Below are 27306 nucleotides of genomic sequence, written 5' to 3'. Positions count from 1 at the left end.
TCAGGGTAAACAAATCGACTTTTTTTGCAGGCAGGCCTAATTACAGGGCAGGAATAAATAACTATTGGAGAGGAGACAGGCACGCTATAGTATAGTGCATTGTAATGGACCATGGGGAGTTAATGCGTCATTTTTCTGCCTGACACTGAGTTCACAGTGAGGTTCTCCCATCATAGAAACGTCTAGCTGCTGTGGGGAATAGCAGTGATGGAAAGAGTACTAGAATGTCCTATACTCAAGTAGAAGTACTGTGACTTTTCTAATATTTTACTTAAGTATAAGTATTGGTGTAAAAATCTAGAAATAACCGGTGTAAATAACTTTTTTAGAAAAGAGAATGTTGTTAGATGTGATCTTTCCTATGCAACTCTAAAAAGAGTAAAGTACAGAGTTCAAGATTGATTTCTTTTCATTGGAAAATTTGGAAACAATGTAAAACCAGATTACTGACTGATCATATACTGTGTCCACAATTGGCCAATTTATGTCCAGTTTCTGATGCTTATGGAGAGCCACAAAATCTGTCCTCTGTAATGGATATGATTTAAATATCTTTAACTAAAATACTTTAGTGGAAGTGTAAAATTACTGATTTTAAAAAATACACAAAAAGCTACTCAATTCCAGTAACGTGAGTAAATGTCATTAGTTACTTCCAACCTTGGTGAATACACATTGTCTATGCTCTGTGTGACACGGGGTGATTTTGTTACAGTCTCCTCTACAATAGTTTTGCTAGGTTTCTTTTTTATCCCGAAGCTTTGTCTCAGATGCACCAGGGATGTACCTGTAAGGTCATGTTAGTGACAGTGCTGAAGCCTTGACTCTGTCACTGCTCACTCACAGCTCCAGATTGGGACAAGCCAACTTTAATCTTTGGTGCGCTGACAACCTACCGCCTCATATCTGAGTCATATAAATATCTAATGAAGCTCCCTCTGTAACAGAAGAGAGAAGAGACAGAGAAAGTAACCAGGTTCTTTTCCACTCATTTTCTTTGTGACTGGAAAGCGATAGAATGGGACACAACTATGTTATATGGCCAGTAATTGACTGATGGAAAAGATCATCAACGAGGAATAGAGCTTATAGGAAACACTATATATGATGCTAAATGAATTCTAGGAATAATTTTTGATGTTGTAATTTACTTGTTTGTTGTACCCACTTTCCCTCAACCTGCCTCTTCTACTTCCACTTCAGTTAGTGATTTCCCACAATGACTGTCAACAACCTCCAGAGGAGGGGCTTGAACCTTTTGCTCTCAATCAAAGGTGTGTGTACGGGCATGTAAGCATAGCTATCTAGCCGAAGTACTTTGTGAACATCGGGGTGTGTGTATGATTGCGGCTGCGGCCCTTACTCAACAACATGCAACAAAATGCAACATGTCTTGTGGCTGCATTGCATTCTGGTCTATTGAGGCTGCTGTCGGGGGAGAAATTGGTCTCTGCCTCTTCTACGATGAATTTCTCCCTGTTGAACGTTGCCACAAAATGTCCCTGCTCTTTTATTCTGAGGGACACTTAACTGATGTTCAATGTTCATGTTTTAGATGGCTGAAAATATTTCAGCTATCAAACTCCATTGTTGCACTGGAAATATCTTGATGTGATGTCACGTCTCGTCAGGAATAAGAAAAATGAACGACCAAACAACAAAATGGGCCCAGAGAAGTGCAAGCTACATCACTAATGGCTGTTTTGTGTGTTAAAGTGTTTTGGGATGGATTTTTCCTTTAAGTACTAATCTTATTGTCAGTCATTGTCTTCTTCACACATGTGATTCATAAAACGGAGAACAATTCAAGATGCTACAAAGCAGAAAAGCAGAATTTGGCAAAGATTGCATCCCTTCTCTCTCTCTCACTCTGGTCAAAGCATTCATGCACTTCATGACAGATGAGGTAGAGTGGGAAAAAAACGGAATATTCCCCTCACTGTAATCGTTTCAATCTGTTCTGCCAGAACAGATTGCGGTATTTTGCTTCCCTGTTGGAGCTCTCTGTATTTCTCCTCCCTCCCTCTCTTATTTTTTCTCTCCCTCTCCCTCTTTCCCATTATTGCAATATGGCACCCTCCATTTCATTGTCAGTCTGGGCAGCTCTGCTGTAGCTTGGACTCGTTACATTGTGCCTAGCCCACTGGCCGCCTCCCTGGTGAAGGAGTATGATCATCCATCATGGATAAAACATTACAGTCCACCCATGTGGCCGAGAGTACCTGCTTAGCCTGAAAATGGAGGGATAAGCACAGAAAATATGCTAGTGAAATTGGCCACCTACTAGTAAAATGAAACACTTAGGGAAACCTGTATCCTATTTGTCAGGTCAAAATGGTTGCATTTTTCTAGGCCGAGAGACCATCGAGCATGTGAGATTAGGTGCTACTTCTTATTTTGTATTTTTTCCGGCGATCCCCAAGCCCCGTTAAAGGAGATGCAGTCGCCGCTGATTGAGAGAGCCCCTTTAAGTGGCCATGGCAATTCCAACAACAACAGTCGACCTCCTCTGGCAGGAAGAAGGCCCTTAACCACAAGAGCTGGGCTGGAGGGGGAGGTGGGAGGTGAGCCAGGAGGAAGGGAGCTTGCGGTCATACATCTTGGGAAGGCTGCATGTGTTGCCCAGACAGCCCCTTAAGTGACTTCACCTCATCTCAATGGTGCTCATTACGAGCGATAGAAAGCCATCCATTCAGGGCAGCACTATAAAACAAACCAACCCCATCTGGAGAGGGGACAAGAGGGTGTCAACATGGGCTTGCAAAATTGATTGTGTTCTGTACAATAGCGTGAAAAGTAGAGGGTTGTACGACTCATCATCTTTTTGTGCCCTCAAACTTTTTCACACACACTATGCGGTAACAATTCAAATACGAGTGTATCAATAGGACTCCCCAAACGGCTCCAAATATTTACTCATTATACAGAAAAAAATTCCGGGGCCTGTGCAGCTGGCCTTCATAAACATATTTCAATGGGTAACTCAAAGCGGTGCAGCATGGTGAAAATCCACACTGCATTGAGTATTCGTTTTGAAGCCTGTGTTTACGCTGCTCGGTTTGTTAGCCTAGCGTCTCCGAGCACCAGGCTCCTGCTGGGATGTTAAGGAAGCTTCTGCCTTCACAAGATGGAGTCTAACCGAGAGGAGGGGAAGATGGGCAGAGCGCTCTCGAGACTGCATTATCTTCCACACTCAAATTCTTTTGAAATGCCATTTTTGACAAATTACACCTTCCTTCAACCTAATATCCCCTTTAAATGCCTTTTCTCTTTCAAGTATTGCGCTTGGATGTAACTGCAGGCTTTGGAGTGCGGGGATTGTCCATATTCAATAAATGAGATGGAGATTAAGTAGACCCACTCACGCCCGCCTGTGAAATACACATGAACACAGAAATGTGCTTGTGAACTGTAGCGGGGTGAACAGATTCAGCCAACCAAGAACTGTTGGGCTTAATGAGCGTGAATTGAATTTCTATTCCTTTCATTAGAAACCATTGACATTTCAAGCACACCTGTGTGCTACTGTCACACACTAACCTTTTAAGAGAAGAGTGATGTCTCTCCTGAAGAAACAAAAGGCCAGAGAAAGCCTCTCCCACTGACATGCTCTTTCTCTCTTTCTGGCCGCTCACAATCCAGCTACTGTTAGGAAGACAAAACCAACTAATGAGAAACTGGGGACATCCTAAAACGCAAGAAAAAAGAATGAGATGTGCGTGTATAAAAACAAAGCATGCTCATTTTACGTTCACTTGTAGGCACAACAATTCGAAAAAGTGTGGTGCCCCATCTGAAACCAAAAGTTTAATTGCAGGGTTCTTTCATGTGTTTGCTGTGTCTGTTAGACAAGCATACATTCTTCTATTCTGCTGCTAAAACCCATGGTAGCTGCTTCTATGCAACATTATTCCATCTACCTACATGAGAGTTTTTTAGCATGTACTCCCTGCATAAAAAATGTCTAGCTGCATCACTGCACTAAAGCAACTTGGGTTAACTATAGGGTTTAAGTTCGGTTTAGGTTTAGGCAACTAAAACCTTAGTTAAGGTTAGGCCAACAACAACAATTTGGGGTTAGGGAAAGGCCTTTGTTCTTGGTTAAATAAGAAAAACTTTTGCTGAAAATAAAAAGGCATTTGACAGCAAATGTAAAAACCCATCCACCCCCCCCTCAAACCCTTCACACTCTTACTTTCCACCGCACCATTTCAAAATCAAACTCCTGCCTGTTTCACTCACATCAGCTCCACCCCCCTGGTTCGCTCAATTCTGAAGATATCATACAAAATTAGGATGCACCACTTTTCATAACTATAACTGTGAATTTGATATGAGATCAGGCTGCTTTGAGAGCAGCTAGCCCTCAAGACAACGGTCGATACTGCTGATTTCTAACTAATCCGCCAAAATCCACACCGTCACATACAGTAATGAGGGTTCAAACTGTCACACGTTCCAATTTGTCTGCTCGCTGTGGATGAAAGCCCGCTCCGCTGCCCTCTCCGTCCTCGCACTGTCTGTGACTCCCGAGGTCAATCAAGCCTCCGACTACAGCGGGGCCGGCGCGCCGCGTTACTTCGGCGGCAGCACACCGAGAGGTAATTAGAATAATGATTACCAGCAACACAGAGAAAGAGCACAGACAGGGAGAGAAAGTGCTGACATGTGTGAGGCGAGGTGTGCCAGGCTGTGAAAATGTGCCCGTGTAAGCACATGTATGACAGGGCGTCTGAGCGCACACTGGCTGCGTCCTGCTGATGTCAGTCTGTACTGTGCAGCGGCAGGTGAGAATGCTCCATGAGGCGATGTGCTGCCATCTTTAGCCTGGGGTTTGGGCCAGGTACACAGCAGCTGTTTGTCTCCACGGCCAAGTGTGTCTGTGTCACACACACACACAGACACGTACACGCACCTACACACGTAGTTCAAATGCGTCGGATTAAAGGTGATACCGCTGCAGTTTCAGTGTTTAAATGTTATTCCTTTGCCTGCGACTGATACGAGTGAGGACTGAGTAATGTTCCTGAGTTAAATTCGGTGTTTACAATTTACATACATGCAATTTACATGCACAAATGTACACACACACACACACACACACCTACGCTACACCACCACAACCACAACCACAACCATAACTGCCCTGAGCAATCAGTTATTGGTCAGGACAGTTTTTGTACGTCACCACTACCCCCTCCCCCATCTCTCTCTCTCTCTCTCTCTCTCTCTCTCTCTCTCTCTCTCTCTCTCCTTCCTTGCTTCTCTCTCTTTTCTATTTAAACTATTGCATTTTATACTTTGTTAGGTTTGTGATATTGTGTCATTATTTCGTGCTGTCATGTCTCTCTGTAACCTTCTGAGCTGCTGTTATCCTTGGCCTTCCCTTGAAAAAGTGATTATTGATTTCAGCGGACTTTACCTGGTTAAATAAAGGTAAAATAAAAATAAAAAAAGAAATCCATTGTGTAATGATTCAAAGAGTAAAGCAATAACCAGCGGCACCCTGTGTTATCAACGCATATGTTCAGGTTCAGGTTCAAGGAAAACGAGCGCAGATGAAACTTCAAGCCTCACGCAAAATAAAAAAGTAACTTTCAAGAGGGTTTAAAAATATGCAGGAAAAAAAATACTGTTAATCACCTGAGGAAACAAAAGGCAAGCTCAACATCCGCATCCTTAGGCCTCGCTATATATGACCATGCTGCCAGACCAATAAGCCATCTAAACCTTATTGTAAATATGCTCAGCGGGTGAGGTGACGTTTCATAGCATGAGTAATCCTCAGGACGGCTGCACAGAGCCTCAGAGCCACCGACTGTCATGCCAACGAAGATGTTTATCTGACATTACGCTCTAATCCTCATGCCACTTAATCTGGCTATAAATAATAAGATTAGGTTCACATCCAACTTTGTGCCAATATTTGTAATCCACTCCAATCTGTTGGGCAAAATAGTTGATTCTGTGGTTATTGTTGGAGGAGTGGGAATATTCAGAGGATAGGTGTTTAAAATGAAATATGATGGCCTTTTTTTTTAAAGAAGTAAATACATATCCATATGTTACAGAATTGATTGAAGTTACTGTATGTCTATAGATTTCCCTGCATTTTGTATTGGCCTCAGTTCTTTTATTTTTGCTCAGCTACAGTCTTCTGAAAAATGCATACACATCCACGCAATTTAATGATGCATGGATGTGTTTTACAGTACATATGGTTGCTGCTTTTAAGAGGGTTCAAAATATTAAGAAACGTTTGAAATACTATACTTAACAGCTGCTACAAGTGCAAGTTAATCCACCATCCTTTCCCTGCCGTAATCTAATGGCTATTTCCTCGATGGTACGGCTGCCATTACTTGATTCACGATGTGAGTATCTCTTCAACGTTGGAGATTTGAGATTTGGTATGACCCTGTTCTTTAATCTGGAAGAAATATGTTCCCCGAGCTTTGAGCAACAGGCTGGGGAAAAAAAAAAACACCCTTAAAGAATTAGAAGAGAGCTTGGGCCCAGCTGTGAGCATGCACATAATATAATTGGCCTATGGATGTAAACTGAGTTCAGCATGCAGCTCTGCTGTGGCTGGAATAGATTGTTTCATTATACAGAGCAGTACATACTGTAAAAAGTTATGGTGTGGTTTCATGTAATGTTGGAATGAATGTTTTAGTTTCTTATCAGTGAAGTAGGGGTATTTCTTGTAGAAGAACACATGTTGGCCATTATAATATAATAGAGGGTCATGCAAACCGAGCTACAAGCCAAACCAAGGCTGAATGTGCGTCCGACTGTAATGTATGTTGTCTTTACTCAACATTTCAAGCCTGCCATTATCTAAAGGTCAGAAACTCAGATATCATACTGAAGCTAATGGAGTGACAGGTTCAGACACACTGCTAACCTTTTGCAGTGCGTTCTTGCTCTGTGATCAAAAGGATTCCTAGGATTTGTATCAAAAATGTCTTGCGGTTGCTGTTGCTTTTCAGTGATGAATAAAAAAACAATGCATGCTTTCAGGTTCATTATTTTGTTTTGAATATAGGTTAATCTTATTTTCATTTTAGCTGTGCCTTAAAAGTTATCAGTAAAACATTAAAATTGGCTCTTAAATGAACCCAGGCAACCAATTTAGAGAAACTAACATAAAGATAATGTCATTTTTTTTTACATGCTTGTCAATAACCAGGAATTTGGCACAATCTGGAGCAATGCCACCAATTGTCACCACTTTATAGACTCTGGAGTTAAAGAAAGATGATATTAAAGTGTATATTAGTCTATCATTACTGTTAAAATCGATTTTTTTTAATGTTCCTGGAGGTAAAACCATGTCTGAACCAGGTCTTTAATGTTGCTCAAGGTTTAAACATGAATCCAATATATCTCCTCAATATATCTTAGATAACTGCCTGCTATACAGAGGTAAAGGACCAAGAGAAGCTGAGATGTGTTCAGGGTCAATAACAAGGATGCCAGCCTTGTCTGAATTGGGTGGAAAGATGTTTTTTTTTAGACATCCAGTCTCTGACATCAGCTGGTCAGCCATGTAATACTGACAACTCACTGGAATCATTTGGTTTAACTGAGCGATATGACTGTGTGTAGGTGTCACAGGAGTGAAACGAAGGTGCTATGCTGACAAATAACATGACCACCGGGTAACATATATAAAGAAAACAGTGCCGGCCCAAGAGGTGAGCCTTGAGGCACACCATATGCAATCAGTGGAGCAGAAAAAATAACCACCAATCGAGAGTGAAAATGTTTGACAGGTAAAATGAGAACAGGTCCAGTGTAGCCCCAGAGATACCAATCAAATAGAATAAGGGTCTGACATGCCCATGGGGAAAATGGTCTTTATTAATATGTCATGCGGCCCTCAGGCCAGTGGGTGGAGCTGTTCCATGTGTCTAGGTGCATGGCTTCAGTTGAGTGGGTTATCCAGCAGTGTTGGGACATTACCAGTTCCCAAGAAGGCAGCTCTTCCTTTTTCTTTTTTCCCTAAAGCCTAGTCACAAGCCAAAGGAAAAATACAGCGTTTGTTTGCTTTGCTTTCATGGTTCCGTTCCATTTAACTACAATAACTATAATCAATGTTCACAAGCAGCCTCCGCGGTCATCTTTTTCATGCCTGCAAATTTTATTATGAAAGAACTTACTTCAAAAGGAGAGTGGTGCAAATGTCACATTTTCAGAATCCGCTCTGACATTGGTTTAGTTGTCCTTCTACCCTCTATCCCCCCCAAAACCCAAGGAAATTCACTTCATCTCCTCCTTAATTTCCTGTGCTACATAACAATACCTCCCCAGATTATTTTAAGCAACTTGATCTGAAACTTAAGGGACTTAATCCTATCTTCTGATTTCCAGCCGTAATCTGTCAGAATCAAGTTACAGATGTTGGTCCCTTGGTCTGTTTGGATTCCTGTGAACAATACTCTATGTTGTTTATAAACAGGAAAAGTATCTTTTCCTAATATTTGGGCTATATATAAACTAGTTATGAGGACAGCAGCACTTGGCATGAGGATACGCTGTAGGTCTGCTGTATGAAAGTTGTTTGGTCACAGGATTACATAGATAAGAGGTAAAAATAACTGTTGTTCACTAGATTCACTGCGATTAAATTCACTACCAGTGGATAAAGAAGACCCATAGGTGGCATGAAGTAAGCTCCTTTTTTACTCCTTTTCAGATAAATCCAAGCCTAAGGAGAACGGCCCTATAGGGATCAATAAAATGTCTCAATCAGTGTAGTGGAGGGTAAACCAACGTAAATTCAGTTTACACACATTTTTATTTGCCAGAAGGTAGTCGCACATAAACCTTTACAGCCTAAATTCATAATATACAACATACTAAGTGATATCAAAATGATGTAAGTTACATGAGGGTGGGGTATTTTAAGGGGTAAAAAGCAGAATTTAATGCTTTTCTGAAAATATTATTCATTTTTTACATTGGTGTGGTTTTATGATTGCTGACAGGAGGTCATAGTTTACCCACCTTGTTATTTACCATTACATCACTGATCTCAAAATAGGGGAGGCTGGGGTAAGTTGAACCGGTGGGTAAGATGAGCAAACCCTTGGTTCTAGGCAACCATTCACAAAATGAATCATGTGATGACAGATTTAGGAAGAGTAGCCTAATTCATTTCCCTGAATCTGTGATGGAGGAGAGCAGAGGGAGAAAGTGGTGAGAGAGCCAGGTTAAAAAATTAGATTTTTGCTTTGTCAGGTGATTTCTTCATAGTAAAAATGTCATGATTCTTCTAAATGGAAGTGAATCTGTGTTACGCTTTATTACATATTAATTTAAGGCTGTATAAGGTAAAATATGAGGTAATAAACTTAACTGTACCTGTAGCCTAAGTTGGGTTGTGGGGTGAAATGTGCCTCTAGCCCCGGGGCAGGTTGAGCCACTGGTTCAGCTTACAGCAATCTAATCACATTTACATTATTTAACATGTAGTTAATATAAACACATATATGTACTCAAGTGGTATTTTCTAATATTACAGACTAATATTATGCCATTATGTCATAAGTCTACAAACGCAAGGAGTTCAGCCTCCAAGGATTCGATTCGATCAGTAGCAAGAGAACAGAAGACAGACAGAATGACACTGAAGAGATGTACTGACAAAATAAACAAAAGTGAAGTACCATGAACAGGTTATGAAACACACACACACACACACACACACACACACACACACACACACACACACCCCACAAAATTGTGTTGAGCCTCAGACGAGACAGATTGTCTGCCTCTGCATGCTGGTGAGTCCCTATAGTGAAAGGACCGAAAAAGTCAAAAATAAAGTTTTTGAAGGATTATACTGGTGTTTTTTAAAAGTTTGTGCCAATCGTCTAGGTTGCTCCTCTCCTTAACATTATTGGTGTCTGCACACAGTCATTTTCCTCCTTTCAGAAGAAGCCATTTGCTGCTATCACATCCATGTCTTCTAATTTGGGGCGTCTTTGTTAACCAGGATAGCAGTTAATTTCGAGCTAGGTTTGACACCATAAAGTCTGTATTTTGAAAACGATAAAAAAATGAATTACATATGGAATGCATTGCAAAATGATTGGGGGAAATGTAAATTAGACATAGAAGTAAATGGCTATAACTATAAATGACACTTTAGGTTGTTAAACATTGTATTCTCTTGGTCCTGTCCTGGGGTGAAGTTGTGCCAAAAGACTTTTTAATGGGTCTTACATCGAAAAATGTACCAGCTACAGAAAATGTTTTCATTTCCATGACTTCCCAGCAACCTTAAAGTAGACATAGGAATTACTGTTTGAAAGAAATACACCTTTATTTCACCAAAGTGGCACAAAAAGGCAGAAGAAGCTGCTCATTTTTTACCCCGTTCTCCCCTATTACTGCTAATCAGCCTGCTGTGAATGCTCTCCACTGAAGTCCCATACCATATTTTAGGTTTTGCCTGCTCTCTCTCTCTCTCTCTCTCTCTCTCTCTCTCTCTCTCTCTCTCTCTCTCTCACTCTCTCTCTCTCTCTCTCTCTCTCTCTCTCACACACACACACACACACACACACACACACACACACACACACACACACACACACACGCACACACACGATCCAAACTTCCGTGTGACTCCACACCCTGTTTTCCGGGGAGCCGGTACAGATCCAGCCCTTCAACACGCTGCTGTTACGTCCCGTCCGTGAGCAGTGAGCTGGCCGCGGCGGAGATTTCTCCTTCTGGTCGGATCTCCATATCTTTTCCAACTGAGCTCACTCTCGTCTTTCACGCGCTTTGACACACATCGGAATAGAAAAATCGGCGCATTCTCGCGCAGCCGTCCGCGTATTTTTCTTTTTCTTGCGCTGCGCCTCCGTGGCAATGGATTGATTTCAGTGTTTTTTTCCTCCGACCCCTGCCTCGACCAAGTTGAGAAAACAGTCTCTCTAACCTGCGGCTCTCTCTCTCTCTCCAGCTACATGTTTCATCCGGCCAGTTTTAAAAGTAGCTGGTTCCGGATGTTTCTGTACATTTCGTAGGGCGAGACTTTGAACTTTTTTTTTCTTCTTTGTGTCTTTTCTCGGGAGTGTATTTGCAGGAGGTGGCCCGGGGATTTTAAGGATTTCTGTTTTTTTTTTTTTTTTTTTTTTTTTGGTGGTGTGCTTCTCCTGGGTTCCTGAAGCCTGCAAAGATTTATTTGTGAAAAGTGATGGCCGAGCGGGGAGCTCTGTCGCTCCTCTCTCTCCTCTGTCTCACCTTTCTCTACACGGCGACCACCGTGGCAAAGCATGTCGACAAAGGTAAATGTCTGTCCCCCCCCCCCCCCCTTTTTTTTTTAACACGCTGCCATTTATTCTGCTACATGTTTTCTCTTTTCGCCTCGCTTGAAACTTACATTGTATCACGAGTTGGAAAAAGCCCGGAATGCAAGCTGTTGGCTCTGAAAAAACAGACATGGACTCAGTTTGCAGGCGCACACACGCACAGCTAAGCAGCTAATTGTGCTGTATTTCCACCGAGGTCAGCCACTCTTTCACCATTTTTCTAAGTTTAAAAGTAGGCTACTTTTACATAATAGGTACACTATTTACGCACAGACCAGCCCTGTTTCCAGCAGTAAAGCAACACGCTTCTCCATTGAGTCCTTTTGTCTGCATTAGGGCTGCTCCATCTGAACTGTTGATAGGCTTTTCTGTTTGTCTTTCAAATGATTTATGGACGTACCTTTTCATAAATTGCTTCACCGGCATTTCTTTGGATTGCGTGGAATATGATTTGGAGGGCTAAATGAAAAGGTATTCGTTGGATTGAAATCATCCATCTGTCTCTGTTGGACTACCACTGTGGTCATGGAATTGCAAAGGATGGCAGGAACTTGGATCTAGGAAGAAAAAAAAAAAAACACACTATGAGAAGAGTCATTAGGGCTTACTGTCAGGTAATAAGCTAGCATCATCAGTCCAGCAGACATCTCATTACCTGGGCGTCAATACATGTTTAGCTGATGGATAAACAGAACCCAATTCATTTGGCTTCTGTTAATTGTTTTGAACTGAGAGCGCTGCACTGCAGTCTGCAATTCAATATCAGTCTCAAGAAGCCCCATGCCAACTGCTGGTGCTCTTTTGCGAGAGATTTCACTCTTTTTCTTCTTTGTGTGTTTTTTTTTTAAAGACAGCAGAGGTGTTGACTCGGGGCCCATGTTTCAGCATAACCCACCGCAATCTGTTGAAAGCACTCAAAGGTTTGAGTGACTGAGATAAATTGGAGAGCCTTGGAAAAAAAAAACTGCCTGCCCAGCACTCACTGGAGTGCACAGTGTGCTCTTATCACATACCTGATCGTGACAGAGTCATATCTTTATCATGTAAGCTGTTAGACTCTTTATCAAACACTGCAACATGTAGTCTGAAGAAGAATGGTTAAACTGACTGTACTGCAACCTGGCCCAGTTTTCTCTCCCATTGTTCCCATGATATGCAGAAGAGTTGTGTATGTCAAGAAAGGCAGCTCATGTGCCTTTGAAAGTATGTTTTTTTTATTTTTTATGCTGGTTAAAAGAATGAATGTGAGGAGAAGACAGGCTTTGGACTGACGGGCCTCAGCTAGCTGTTGGGCTCTCTTGCGTGTGGAGGCTGATGAAAGACCCTCTCCTGCATGAAAAGCGCTCTGCAGTGGTGGAAGGGAAGGGGAGAGAGGGAGAGGAGAGAGAGAAAAAAGCCCCTCCTTGGCTTTGCTGGAGATCAGTACAAAAGAGAGAGATGGGGGTAGGGTGAAACGGGCCGACTGTCTGGAAAGTAATAAAACCAGGAGATTAAGGGGACCGGGGAGTTCCTCTGGGAGCTCTGATTGATTCCAGAGAATTGGACTGGGACCCACACGCGGAGAGAGTCTCAAATTACTAATTGTGGGGTCCCCCTCACTGAAAATATCTGTTTATTCAAAACACATTTCTTTGAGGTCCTGAGCCCTTTGCAAAGCAGGACTGCGGCCAGAACGTGTCTTTATCAAAGTTGGCAGAGTCGAAGCCCAAAGCTCAAAGAGTTTCAGTCTGTCTCCTTTTTCCTCATTTGGTTTCCATCTCCATCTGGGGACGGGCATAATGGATAGGTTTACTTTTTTGTTTTACTTTGAAATGACCTGAAAAAGTTCCGCCGCATTTAGGAGTCAAACTCTTAACCATATTGCTTCTCTTCTTGCAGTTTCCTCCCATCGCAGCTCCCTAAAAGTTTGTGAAACTCTTTGAGATTGCACTAAAAGTTTGGCTTTGTAAACAACTCCCTGTTAGAGGAGTGTAAAATCCATTTAGGCTCTATCTTATCTCTCTAATCCTGCTGGGGGGGGAATTGTGTGCTGATTGTCTCCCAGCGGACAATGCAAATAACTCGCTGAAACGTGTAAACATTTGGCAACCCTCTCTGCTCCCACAGGCCACTCTCCAGGGCTTTATCCTCACAGACCACCTCGGCTGCAACACTGCCCAGGCTTTTAAAAACAGCCAGCGTTTTCTTTGGCGCATTTAAGGTCTTTTCTGTGGACTCTACTGCTAAGAACGTGATTTACCGTGTTTGTGTTGTTGTTTGGAAAGTACATGGTGGTCCTACATCCCGGTATGTGGGGACAGTAACGAGAAAGTTTTTAAGTTGGATTTTATTTACCATCATTTGCACAGTTCAATAATTAATGCATTGTGCTGATTTCACTGTGTGATCATTATGCAAGTAATAAAAAGTGTAAAAAGTGGCACCGGAAAGCCTTCTAAGTGTTGCATGTTCAATTCATTTTCCCAGTTCAACTTCAGCTTGAAATGAATGGGTGAATCTTTGCCACATGTGCGCATCGTCTCATGACAAGTTGGCATGGGCATCATGCAGACTCACCTGCTGTCTCTGCCATATAGTGTGCTGTTTACTGATCATTTATTTATGGGCTCCAATCGCTCATAAAGTCCTAATGACCTCCCTCCGCTGAGAGACGGATAATTGCACACTTGGCCAAGTGTTTGATTCATCTGCTTCACTAATGAAACCGCCCCCATTAGGAGATGCCGCTGATGGAGGATGGCCGGGGATCTTGAGGCTCAGTCTGTAGCCGCTCAGTGTCTCGTCCTCAGTGTGAGAGGTAATGGAAAGGTCAGCAGTTTGAGACCAAAGCCGAAAACAACTGTTTGTTTTAGCTTTGCCGCTGTTTTGCCATTTTTAGCTGGCAAATGGAATCACTCTGTATGTGTTCTATGTTTTGGAGCTGTTTAAATGGCAGCAATTATTGACATAATTTACAATAACTGCCACAGCAGTTTATTACTTGTAATTGGCAGGAGGCAAGGCAGATCAATATCCTCCGAATAAATGGCATCACATCTGCTGTTGCATCTTTTTGGTGGTTGGAGGTCAGTGTAATCACCACTGTCTGTTGTGGCAAACCAAAAGGACTGTTTGCCTTTTTTTTCTATAAAAAGGTGCCCCAGTTTGTTCTTTATATGTATGAAATGCCTAATTATCTGGTTTGATTGAATCTTTATTGAATGAACTGGATTGCGATTGAGTGAAATCAAGAACTGCAGTATCTCCCCAATCAGTGATTTGATTCTGACGGCAAATTTTGTAATTAATTGCACCATTAACTCATTACCATTTATTTCAAAAATGAAAACAGGGGGTAGTTATGAATTCAGTGAAATTATATTAAGTTTCCATGAATGTGAACATGATACTGAAATTTGTATAGGGAAACTTCGGCTATATTCTTATGTCTCTGTTTGGCAGTGTTCATTGTTCTCTTTTAAAAACAGGACTGCCCTAAAAACTATGCTACAGTGAAGGTTGCACTGCAAAGCACAGTGTTGTCAAGTTATAGCAAGACCTCCATCATCTCCACCTTGGAAATAATGCAGGTCTTGAAACGTGCATGGTTTGATCCCTTTGCCCACCACATCAAACTTTCACGCATCAGCTGTTAGTCCGGAGGTTGAATGCCTGTACACCAGATTGACGCTACATGAATTCTCCTTCCACACTCTAAGATTTTAATCCAGAAATGATCCTCATTGACTCCGATCTCACAAGAGAACCTGGATACTGTTCAAACCTCGCTGTGCTCTGAACTGGCATCGTTTTTCTTGAATGTCCCCTGTGCAACCCATCCACGGAGATTACTCATCTCTTTTGTTAAGTGATGGACTGGGAGGGCTTGCTGGTTGCTCGCTCTCCAAGTGGGAGATGATGGTGGAGGAGGAGGGGGGGTGGGGGGGGGGGGGTGTTGTGAGTGGAGACGAGCCAAGTTCGCGTCATGCTCTAAAACCCAGACCAGATCATTGACAAGTCCATGGCTTCTCCTGCCCCCCCTGCTAAGATGAAATTGCCTCTATCTGCTGCTGCATAGAGAATCATGGTGGAAGTCTGTTTTTTTCTGTCTCTCTGCTGTAGACTGCATACCGATCTCTGCTGCTTCTCTGATTTTGGTTTGCATCCAAAGGCCTTAAAAGATTTTCTTCAGGCTGTATATGGAATCCACTTAAATTTTAAAGTTGACGTTTTTTTCCCCCTGTTTTTGGATTTTGCAGTTCTGGTTTTCCTGGATATAAGTATTTATGTATTTAAATATGTGTTTGTATGCTCAAAAACACCTGGAATCCCAGTTTTGTTTTCTGGCAAAAGGCATATGTATCCTTTCAATATGTATGAGTTTTAATGGGTATCTTTGCAGCCATATGGAATCTAAATCTAGGCCAAAACATTTCATATATCAGAAACATCTAATCTGTTTGTTTCTACAAGAATGTTCTGAAAAATTCATATTCTGTGGATTTTCTGCTGTTGTGTCTCAATTCTGTTTTTAAACCACATTTCCTTCTGATTTCTGTAAAACAGAAAACATGGTGCCCTGCTTAATCTGACAAGAGCTGCAGTTTTAGCTGCAAAAGGGTACACTCACTTTATTCCGCTGTTTTTTTGTAGAGAAAGCGCTGCCTCAATGGCATTTTATGCTGATAATTTAAAAAAGCGGGTCACACAGCGTGCACTTTGTTTCCATAACGACCAGTTGCCATTATCAGCAAACAATACTAAGGTACAACTCTCAAACACTTAGCTGAAACTCCCAAAACACAGCGAGTGTGCTCCATACTGACTCTATGATCACAATAACAACTATACCAGCTTTTCCTTCAGTACTTTCTCTATTTTCTCTACTTTCCCTAAACTGTCAACTGTCTATGTTCCGTGAAAGCCTGCTTCTTCTTCGTTGTGAAAAAAGCGCTCCACATCATGTGCCCTCCTCTAAAAAGCTGAACTTTTCTCAGCTTTAGAGGTGTTCCTGTTGTGCCTAAGAAGACACCAGGCGCAGCACGTTTCCATATTGGCTGCTTTCTGTCCTTGTGGCTGCTCCCCATTGCCTTCAAGGTAAAAAAAATGAAGTGCTCAGGGAGTTTGAAAAAGGTGGAATAGTGTGAACAGACCCTAAAGCGCTCCTTTCTGGCCTGTGTGGTGCCTCTGTCTTCTGGTATGCTATTGTTATGGTACCTTGATAAAGGTGGCAGCATAGTAGAAATTAAATTGAACTTGCTGCTGTTGAATATGGCACTGCAAGCAAATGTCTGTGTACTCACTGCAACTGGAGGTCTGTTCGTTTAATGACACTCCACGTCTTTATAGTCCCTGCTTGTGCGGTCATATAAGTGCAAATATCTTCTCACAACTTAAGCAAGTCTAGCCTCAGACTGATTCATCTTGGAAATGAGCAGAGGAAAGAGGAACAATGGAAATAATCCGGAAACGCACGGCCCAAAGGACACACGTAAAAAACACAACCAATCATGTGACAATTGCAGGCGATGGTGTTTTGGGTGGCACTGAACGAAGCTGTGCTAAAACTTCACCAAATGCTGGTGATCCCATGCACGCTGCGGTAATTGAAGCCAATGTGACGCTTCGTTTTGGTCGCAAACCAGACATTTTTCCTGTGCGAACACGCTGAATTTCGATTCCATTTCTACTTTAGTGCCGACTTAAGGCAATGTAGGGTTGGAAACCGAGACCCGGTTCCATTGAGGAACTGGTTCCACTGTTTCCAGCACTGACCAGATGGAAACATGTTTGCCTTATTGATTCCAAGTTCTTTTCCTGCACTTTTTAAAATAGAATAGAAAACACCATCTTTAATTCATCAACATGTTTTGCTCCCCAGTTCGTCCCTGTTCTGCAGTGTGTGTGAATGAATCTGAGGTGCAGTGACCTCTGGGGGAGCAGAGTCTGTTCAGTTCAGTTTCCTTGTAGCTGAAGCGCAGAGCGAGCGTGGCAATGCGAGAAAGAAGAGGCCGAAAGTGTGGCTACATGGCGATAAGAGTCTAGTTTGTCCTCTTTGTCATTATGTTGCTACGCACTTCAGCTGTAAGGCAACTTCTCTCTGCACCCGGAGAACTGAACTGAACACACAGGCTTCCCAATACTCACTATATCCCATCACAACCTTGTAGTCACTCACACACATAGTGTACAGTTGTGTGATGTGTGTGTATAGCTTTGGAGTCAAGGGTATTGTGATTAACACAATAATAAAACAGTATGGTTTGAACAATTTAATAATGCATTTTTTATTCAGTCTAATTTGGGATTCGTAGCAGAATTTCTATTAATTCAGTTGCAGACTTTGTGCTTTTGGAGTGCCAGAAATAGTCTAATTTATATAAGAGAGGAACTTATAAGGGAATCGTTAGGGAATCGGATTGCTAAGAAGGAATCGTTAAGAATCGACTGATAAAATCTTTCCTGACCCTATTACTGTGCATTACTTTTTGACTGAACATTGCTGCAAAAGGCTACTGCATGCATTTGTTGACGTGTTGTTATTCTTTCTTTGGGTTGTTTGATTAGAGGCATGTGGGATATTGCAAGTTTAGGCTTTGACAATATGTCAAACAAAAAGGAATAATTGGTGCACGCTGATATACTAGGACCTCCATGGTTTACTGGAGCTTTCAGAATAGTACACATAATGGCCATATTAACCCTTAAGGGAGAGTCATAGAAATAGCAAACTGTTAGTCTTGCAGCATGACATGAGATTTAGATGATTTAGCTGTTCTGCTAGACTGCAGCCACAGTTGGGTATGTTCTTTCGGACAGCATGGCAGTGTCATGCATTTCATTGCCTACAGAGAAACTAGGGGAGCCAAGCTTCTGTGTTTCATTTTATAATCAGTGCATGTCTGTTAGAACTGCAGTATGACAGCAGCAAATGGCAGTTGTGTGCATTGATGTTAGATATGAGTCGAGTAGTACACAGTTAGCAAAGAAGCATTTTCCCCTCGCCTGGCATTCCAGCAAAACCTCATAAGGAATGGGCTTTGTGTCCCTTCCAAAGGAATCTTTATGCAAGCTCAGCAGGACAGTGAGGACTTTTCCCTGAAATTTTCCCTCAAACTTTTCTGGTTGTGCCGAGCTCCTGTCGCGGAGTCTCCTGCCAATGGTGGCAGCTGCAGAGGATTATGACACATGCAAGCTGTGCTTGTCAGATGAGCTTGGCCTAATGAGTGCTAGGCTCTGTTTTACACTGAACCCTTTTTACAGCCCTGCTCAACAAGTAAATGAAAAGGCGGAATTGTTGGAGGATTTTTGTTGTTGTTTCTTGTCCACCTGCTCCAGGGAAAGCTTGGAAATCAGGTCTTGGTGTTCCAAAGCAGGTATATGTTCTGTTGAAGGTGTGAAATGTGCTGTGGGATCTTCTGTGAGATCTGTATTCGTCAACATTGAAAGAGAGCTTTTACCCTCAGAGGCATTGTCTTCTGAGTGCCTTTCATAGCTGACAGGTTTATAAACCTGAAGGAGAACGAATAGAAGTAACTTAGAGCGAACTCTGGATCTTTGATTTTTCTCTTTTGCGTTGAAAGAGAAGAGCAGAGAGGCAATTCATTTCGATTTGGGCAACTCCATGCCTAATCACTTGTTACTCTTGAGAACTTTTAGTATAATTAACATAATTTATATTTAATGTAATTTTGAGGTGGCAAATCTCATTCCTTGGCAGCGGGCCTCTCATGGTAAATTAAGAGAGACTAATATTCTTCTCGAAAGACTGATTAATAACCTTAATTTGATTCCACTGTACCTTCTGGAGCTCACTGCCCCGCAGCTCTCAGACATGAATTTATCCTCCACCGTCTTTTTGGAGGACGTCCAGGGTGTGAAGAATTGGCCTGGATTTTAAAAGCCTCCTCAATGGGGTGTAGTTCACAAAGCGAAATTGTGAAGGTGGAAAACCAGAGAAGAATCAATCTTGCTTTCCCAATGTAATGGTTTTTTTTTGTGTGTGGTCATTGTCCAGTTTTGCTGCTGCAGTTTGAACCTTGTTAACCCAGTTTGAATTCTTTTGACCTTCTGTGTCTGAACAACACAAGGGCAGACTGGCGCTGACCTAATTCATAGACCGAATTAACATGTATTGTTTTCAGTAACCTTGCTCGTCCTCATCCTCACTCTGGGTACTAGGGCTGGAAGATTCTGACAAAAACATTTATATTGAAATTGCGTTTTAAACTGCAATTCATATCATCACAAGCTTTTCTTGTCATACATTTTGTTTAGATAAAGATTTTTAGAAAATTGTTTAAAGAAAAGTGATTTTGTGGAAGAAAAAAAATAGATGTCAGTGTGCAGGCTTTACTGAGTTTGAGTATGATGAAAGGTTTTCACAAATATTGTGACTTGATTCATGGACCAAAGATTACCTGCAGCACTAAAACACAGAAATCCATTTTGGACACCTTTTTCTCTCTCTCTCTCTCTCTCTCTCTCTCTCTCTCTCTCTCTCTCTCTCTCTCTCTCTCTCTCTCTCTCTCTCTCTCTCTCTCTCTCTCTCTCTCTCTCTCTCTCTCTCTCTCTCTCTCTCTCTCTCTCTCTCTCTCTCTCTCTCTCTTAAGCAATAAAGTGCAGCCTCTGCTATTTGGAGATTGCAGATGTTCGTAATGTGATTTTAGAATTTTTTTCAATTCATTGTTCAGCAGCACTGGGTACACTGGTCATAGGACTGGTGCTAGGTTTACCAGTCTGTGTGTGTGTGAGAGAGAGAGAGAGAGAGAACAATCCTGCATACACACTCATACAGTATCAATCGCCCATGTACACACAGACACCCTCACCCTTCATTCAGTCAAAGGAGCTCTTCATCTGCTGGAAGGGTGTGGGGGCAGTCAGTCACAGAGAGAGGATTGTGAGCGCTGCTCAAACAAGCTGGCTACCATCGTCTTGTGCCCAGCCTGTGGCTTTTGGCAGCTTTGGACACGGTGGGATGTGTATGTGTATGTTTGTGTGGGTATTTGTATAGGCGTGTGCCACCCATCTGGGGATGAACAGCTGTTTTATCAGCAAGGTTCAGAGTTTCCCGGCTTCAACGCGCTCTCCAAAACAAAAAAAGTGTTTACCTAGTTTCAGTGAGAGGGCGGTGAGAAATTTGGCCTATTTTGATTTAGACATCAGTGTGTTTTTGAGAGCAGGTTGAAACCTTGGTGTCAATGAGCCACTATTGACTGCTGAGCACATATTTCGCCAACAAAAAAGAGGGAAGGCAAACTTTGATTGCCACTGTTTATATTATTATAGCACATTTCTTTTATAGTAAAGGTCTTATTTTAGTCAGAGACAAAATTATAGATTTGCACGCAGCTGTGAATGACAAAGAGGTTGTTAGTTGTGTGGTTTGGGTACGTCAAAGAGCTTTGATTTCTAAAAGTGCGCATAGGAAAAGGTTTTTATAAGACTCACAAAAATGAAAACCTGATGGTTTTTCCATTGGAAAATATTGACATGTGCACAGGCAGACCATGCTGAGATTTTTTGTTACATCGTGATAAAGTCAAACTCTTGACTTTCATAGATGGCACACATGCCCCAATTCAATACCAGTGCTAATTCCTCCAAACAAGAGTTCTAATTATGGTGTCTTTTCAATAGTTAATGAGTCGCTGCAAATTCGGTGAGCAGTCCCAGAACAATTCCCTTTGAAGTTGCGGTTATTTTCTCCAGAAGTTTTTTTGGGACTGTTTTACAAGTCAAGAACTGGTTTGTCTGGTTTTTGTAGTAGAAATCCATTTAAACCACTTCACTTTTAAGCATGGTAGGCGTAGCGTATTTAAACTTTAGCAAGAAAAGATGAAGGTGTCATTTTTTCATCCTACACAGTACTTTTCCATGGCACTCTACCAGCATGTTTTTAGCAAAGGACACCATGTGCCAGTGCTGGATCCATGAGTTTGAGACATGAAGTTTAAACAATTTAAGTTTTAGAGTTAAGAACTGTGGGGGCTGTTACTATACTAGTAAATGTACTAACATGGACAACACAGTTGCAGAATATATATCATCTGGTGCCTTGGTTCTTTTTTCTTTTTTAAAGTGGAAGCCTTCCAATGTACCTCCCAGGTTTTATTTTGGTTTCACCTGCTGCTATGGTGACCCCTGCAAAACTTTCTCCTGGTATTAACCAGTGTTTCTGCTGCTAAATGCGAACTGAAATGATTCTTTGAAAAGTGCAGCATGAGATAGAGGCTCCTTTGTGCCTGTGGGAGCTCCCCTTTGGCATGAGGCTCCACTGGCTGCAGTGACTTCTCACCATGTTATTGGAGCCAGTTTCTCCTCAACTCTGAGCTCATCTAAAGCTAACAGAGGTCAAGAGAGGCAGCTGAAATGGTGAAATTACTGCTCTAAGCCTTTTTAATACACTGCCATGATGTAATGGAATCGGCTGTCTCTTTTGACTCTCTGCTTTCTTGGCCCTTCACAGTTGAATAAATGCGTCCCTCAGCAGCACCCGCGTCAAAGACGATTGCTTTTCTCCTCTGTAGAAATGTTGTGCAGCTTTAGTACAAAGTAAGCATGAGCTTGGCCACATAAAGTGCTAATTGTGCTTGAAATGTGATTTACAGTGCAGCCTCATAATGAACACTTCACTGTGTTTTGTGGATAAATTTTGTTGCTGATGAAAATGTCAAGCCTTAACTGAGGCCCTCTCTTTGTATTGCCGTAATAGAAAACAGTAGCTTCTATTGGATTAAGGAGATGGCTCTTCATGGGCTGCTCATGCTTTCGGTACAGTAAGACTCGCCTCCAAGGGCTTTTAAAATGACAAAGAGCTGTTTCAAATTGACTTCTCTTTGAGGTGGCTCTGATTTGACATGTGAGGACTACACTTCCCATGTGGCTGTGCACCTGGCCACTGGTGCCTCAGGGAATATAGAGACAGCACTTCCCTTTTCTCAGTTATGACCTCCTGATGTGGATTCCAGTCCTTGACCTTTCGTGAAGATGCTTATCTCTGCTAATCTCTGTTTTACTGAGTATGATAAAAGACAAGGCATGGTTGTGATAAGCAAGTTAAGATTATGGGAAGCAAGTTAGATAACTGACTTAGACTTGCACAACACAGAACCAAATTGCACAAATTTCACATCCAGATAAAGATGTGCTATATCTCAGAGTCTTTCTCTCATTTCTATGCGCATTTGATGACCTTGTTCTTGAGGTGACTGCATGTGGGACTGTAACAGGCTGAGAATAATCTTGCTCCTTTTCTTTGGCCCCGTGTCAAAATTACCCCCACCCCGCCGACTTGCTGCCATGTCACAGTACAGCTGGGCTTCACGCCCTCAGTTGGATGAAGCCATAAAGAACCTGAGAGCAGCATCTGGGACGACACAGTCTCCTGAGCTGTGTCTAAATACAGACATGACCTTCCTCTGTCTGATCTGGAGAAAGAAGAGGAGGAAGAGCCTGGCGAAGAGGAGGAGCGGGCGGAGGCGGGGCCGTAAGCTCGTCTAGGTGCGGCGCTTCCTCCTGCCTGAAGCGTACGTGACGGGCGGCGACGGAAAGCAGCTGCATCAACTCCCCCTGATTCCTTAAGCGTTGTCCCTTGAACCTTGACTCCCTTCGCTCCTCCCCCCCCCCCCCCCCATATCAGCCTGACAGGTCGCTCAGCCGCAGAGCTAACACGGCCGCAAAATGGACGGCGGCCAGCAGGGAGCACCTGCAGAAGAATGGCAGGCGAGCGGCATTCCAGCACAGGACCCCGAGACACAGATGTCATATGAGACATGAGGGATATGTTTGGAGTGGGGGATGGGGTGGGAGGGCTGATGGCAGAGGTTTGGGCATGGTGGGGCTGTAATGGGGCGGGATAGGAGGCCAGCTGCTACCAAGCCACTCTTAACGAGGTGTCCCGTCAAGAAGGCAGGGGATGAACATTAATGACTACAGTTACACTTGTCGGTTCAATTATTTTTTTCCCCATTCAATCATGCTAGGATGAGGTGTGTGACAGGTCTGGATGCACAACAATTGGATTTTTCTCACATGCTATTGGATCTTCAAAGCCAGATTTTAAAATAGTCAGGCTCGCATTGTTATGGTAAGTGTCCTTAGTCTGTGTGCAATCCAGCCAAATGGGCAATATAAAGACAGAGAGAGAGTAAGACAGGAAATGCAATGTGGATTTAGACTAAAATAAGTCCAGCCATGGGAGGTGCATGACATATTCAGGTCAAGTGTGGATGCACAGCAGTATGATCTCATAAAATTTGATCTTTATGATCAAATCTAAAAAATTTACACTGATATGACAAGTAAAACCATAGCTGATGACATTAACACACATTCAGTAATTTCCTCAATGATGGGTCCTCAGGCAAAACCAGCTGTGTTAATATATTACTGCTTTCCCTAAACGAAATGCTAAATTCTGTTGGTCAAACATCAGCTATTCATCAAGCCAGGTTTAGTTATTTTTCTGTCATAGATGTGCAGCAAGGGTTGGAGCCATATGTTATGGTCATTATTGAGGAGTTAAATGTGTATGTTTCCATAGTGAATAACAGTGAGTGCTTCTTGGCTTTTCTCTCCAACAATCCAACCGCTTGAATTTTATTCTGAGAGAAAACAAAATGCCTTTTCTGCTTTCATACTTCATTTACCTGGAGTGGTCTAAATTAGTCCTGAGTGCATAAGCATGTCATTCAGGCTTTCAGGACACCTGCTGAACAAATTCACTCAAAGAGTAGACACACACACACACACACACACACAGAGAGACACACACAGCAAGATCCTAAAATATGTCCTGCAGTCTGTTTATGCCATATGCTTTACAAGATTGTAGTGAAGTGTAGCAAGTCTAAATGAAAATTCACCCAACATTATCTAATTAAGCAGGTGTGAAAGCAGCTTAATTCAAGTCGGTTTTGGCACTTCTCACCAGGCCTAATGTTCAGCGTGAAGCAACATTCAGCGGAAAGACGTGAATATTCTCATGGAGTCCGCATTGCACAGTTTCATTTCCCCTCAAAGAAGATGTCAGAAGTGGTCTGAGTTATAAAGGGTGGTGGTTTTATTAGCCACTGCTAGCTCGTGGGGTGCTTTTTTGTTGCTGAGTGACAGGAGACTTAATGATGAAGCTCTCTCACCCCCTCTAAACCACTGAGCCCTGAATCAATGGAGCCCCTCTTCCCCTTCTTTGTCCCTCTCCCTATCCCCCCACAGTGCCACTGCATTCCCAGCCTGGCGGGGCAGTGTCTCTGGGCCAGGGCCATGTCACGCACCCCTGTTGGCCCCAAACGACCGTGGTGGGGGGGTCAGGGGTTCAAGTGCTCCCCGTGGGGCGATGCATGGGATGCCTAGCGACGCCACGGCTCGGCCCCCACGCTGGCTACGCCGGTAATTAATTTCTAATGAGAGAGGAATTGGCTGGCCTCGCTACAGCTAGCCTCTTGGCTCTAGCTCACTACCACTGCCCCTTTCCCATTTCTCTTTCTCCCACACAGACTTCAAAGGAAAGGCGAGGATAGCCCCTCCTGGCTCATCTCTGATAGTGGAGAGCTCGGAGAACATTCCTCGCATGCTAGTCCGAGAGGTTGAGTGTGGATTTTATGGGCTGTGTTTCTGCTAGTCCCACACATACCCGTGGTTCACGTGTATGTTGTAGGAGCCTAACCGTGTTAACTTCACCTCGTAAGAAACATCAGGGAGCTGAGGAGATTCAACTACCATTGCTGAAGATGAGAAGGCTTTTTGGACTTGATAAAAAGATGTCACCTTGTGTTAAGAACTTATGATATATACCTGCAAAACAGCATTTGTTTTTTGTTCCATTATCCCTCTGTGTTCACGGCTATCTTCTAAACCACCATGCCGTTCAAGCAGTCCTAAATATTTTTAGACAAAGGAAAAATAGTAGTACTCAAAGACACTTAAAGCACAGTAACCGTGTGTTGTGGGTTTTTTGGTCAACGCGGTGGCAATCTGTATCGATAAGATTTCCTGAGGGGAAACAATTGTGTGAAATGCAGGAAGCCATTAGGAAGCCAGGGCCTCATGTCTCTCCCTGCTGAGTAAATAGTGTCTGTCCCCCCCCCCCCCCCCCCCCCCCCCCCCCCCCCTCCATTTTAGCCACCGTGAATGAACCTAGCACTTGTAACAATAAAGGCAGGAAATGAACTGTACTCACACAGGAGTGTGCAGGATGCTCATTGTGTTCCTAATTGACCGAACTGGGTTGGGTGATAAAAGCAGAGTATTCTCTTGGTTAGTCGAAAATAGCTCAAAGGTAAATCTGGTCATAAAAAGGAGTTAATGAGGCAATATTGCATTGCATAATGCTAGATTTTTTGGGCTGTTTTGGTTCTGCCCTAAGTGACCCAGTTTGTTGTGAAAATGGAGCTCACAGTTTGAATCCATGACTGTTTAAGGCAGGCTTCTATTGCTTATATGCAGAATGTATAGGGCACACAGGCCAGAGTGCGATTGGAAAAACAGAATTGGGAACTCGCATGAGGAAACAAACATGTCACCCATGGTTATGGTATGTGCTGTGTGGAGCCGACGGCAATCCTCAGTGTTGACCTGTTTACTATTTTCTAACCACACCTGGCTGCAACATCCTCATTTTTCTCTCTGGCATGCAGGCGTGACTCACTGTCAGACGGTGTTGCTTAAACTATCACCTCTGGAGCCCTCCAGAGGAAAGTTGTTTTGTCCTTGAATGCACACCATAAGCGTATTTGAGTTGACCTGTATTCTGAGAAGATTGGTAATGTAGTTGGGATTGAGGTTATTCTCTACTACCAATCCTGCTGGACATTAGACAAAGGCAATGGGTGTGCTTGTGTGTTGCAGCAATGTTCACTTCCCCCTATGAGCCATTAGCTTTTTGCTTATTCAGGTGTGCGTTAATGAATGCCAATTACATGCCAAGAATCAAATGGACCAGTTTTCAAAGTGCCATTCCAGTTTCATTTTGGGAAAGGGATCAGTGGTTGGCTGGCCCACATTTTGTGCTTAGTGTAATTGATATTTGGTTTACCCCCAGATTAAGCCACAACTAAGCAGGTTAGCATTGAGGATTTTCCCAGATTAATTCCAGGAGTCCAATCTCAGCGGACCGGCCACTCTCCCTGTATCATCCCAAACGTCTGCCTTACCTGGGATTTACTAGCATATGAAAAGGAAATGAGATCAGGGGAGGCGATAAATCTGGAGCAAAGCCTCCCTCAGAGCAAATGAGATGCACATGGAGCGTCGTCCGTCACCAGCGGCTCACGTCCTCATTTCCGATAAATTGATTTTTGGATGCTCTGGTGGTGAGAGGTGCAGCAGTCCTTCAAACCGGAGCTTTGTCAACTAATGCCACTGTCAGTTTGGCCATGCATTTTCCATATTAGATTTCTTGTCCCTAATGATACTGGGAATGGTATTGACGCAGCCTTGCAGTGACTTGTGTTCACTGTGTCAGGTGAAGAAATGCGCTCTGATGAGGCCATCTTTCCTTTGTTGTAGTCCATTTAGCCTCCAGCGGAGTGTTACGCCTCAGACCGAGAGCCTTGGCGCTACGCTACAGATTCACGCTGTGTCCGCCGACTGTTTGATTCCCCGCGTCCCGGCAGAATCGCAGGCAACTAATTTAGGAGTTGTTAAGTGATTTAGCATCTGTTTTTTATAGGGCCCCAGTGAGCCACAACTGCTACCCCCCTCTGCCCATCACTGTCTATGCCTGTGGCGTCAAAGCTCCTTTTTTGAATTTCAATCAGCCCTGGATGCATTGTTGGTGCGGGGGTGTGTGTGTTTATGTGAGGGGGGGGGGGGGGGGGGGGGGATGGGACGAGGAGGGTTTCAGTAGTGGTAACTGGTTGTGTGTGTGTGTGTGTGTGTGTCGATCAAATATTCAGCGTGACCAATGGGCAGCTCATTGGAGGCTTGTTGGTGTGTTCTCAGGGGGCACATGGCTTTAACTGCTGCCCGCGGGGCGAACCCTGCCCTCCATTCT

The 27306-nt window shown here is 43.0% G+C and overlaps 1 protein-coding gene across 2 annotated transcripts in view; it reads left to right on the top strand.

Moving 5' to 3' along the window:
• The first annotated feature begins 10787 nt into the window (after positions 1-10787).
• The window catches only part of neo1a (neogenin 1a), a 160000-nt gene continuing 143481 nt past the window's right edge, over positions 10788-27306 (top strand). For both annotated transcript variants that reach the window (XM_078285438.1, XM_078285442.1), the window contains exon 1: positions 10788-11306. In XM_078285438.1, the coding sequence (XP_078141564.1) occupies positions 11216-11306 (91 nt within the window). In that variant the 5' untranslated portion in view covers positions 10788-11215. The remainder of the gene's footprint in view (positions 11307-27306) is intronic.

The sequence above is a fragment of the Centroberyx gerrardi genome, chromosome 1 (genome assembly GCF_048128805.1).
Source record: "Centroberyx gerrardi isolate f3 chromosome 1, fCenGer3.hap1.cur.20231027, whole genome shotgun sequence".
Taxonomy (NCBI): Eukaryota; Metazoa; Chordata; class Actinopteri; order Beryciformes; family Berycidae; genus Centroberyx; species Centroberyx gerrardi.
The sequence above is the reverse complement of the archived record's forward strand: the minus strand, read 5'-3'. Positions and strand labels throughout refer to the sequence as shown.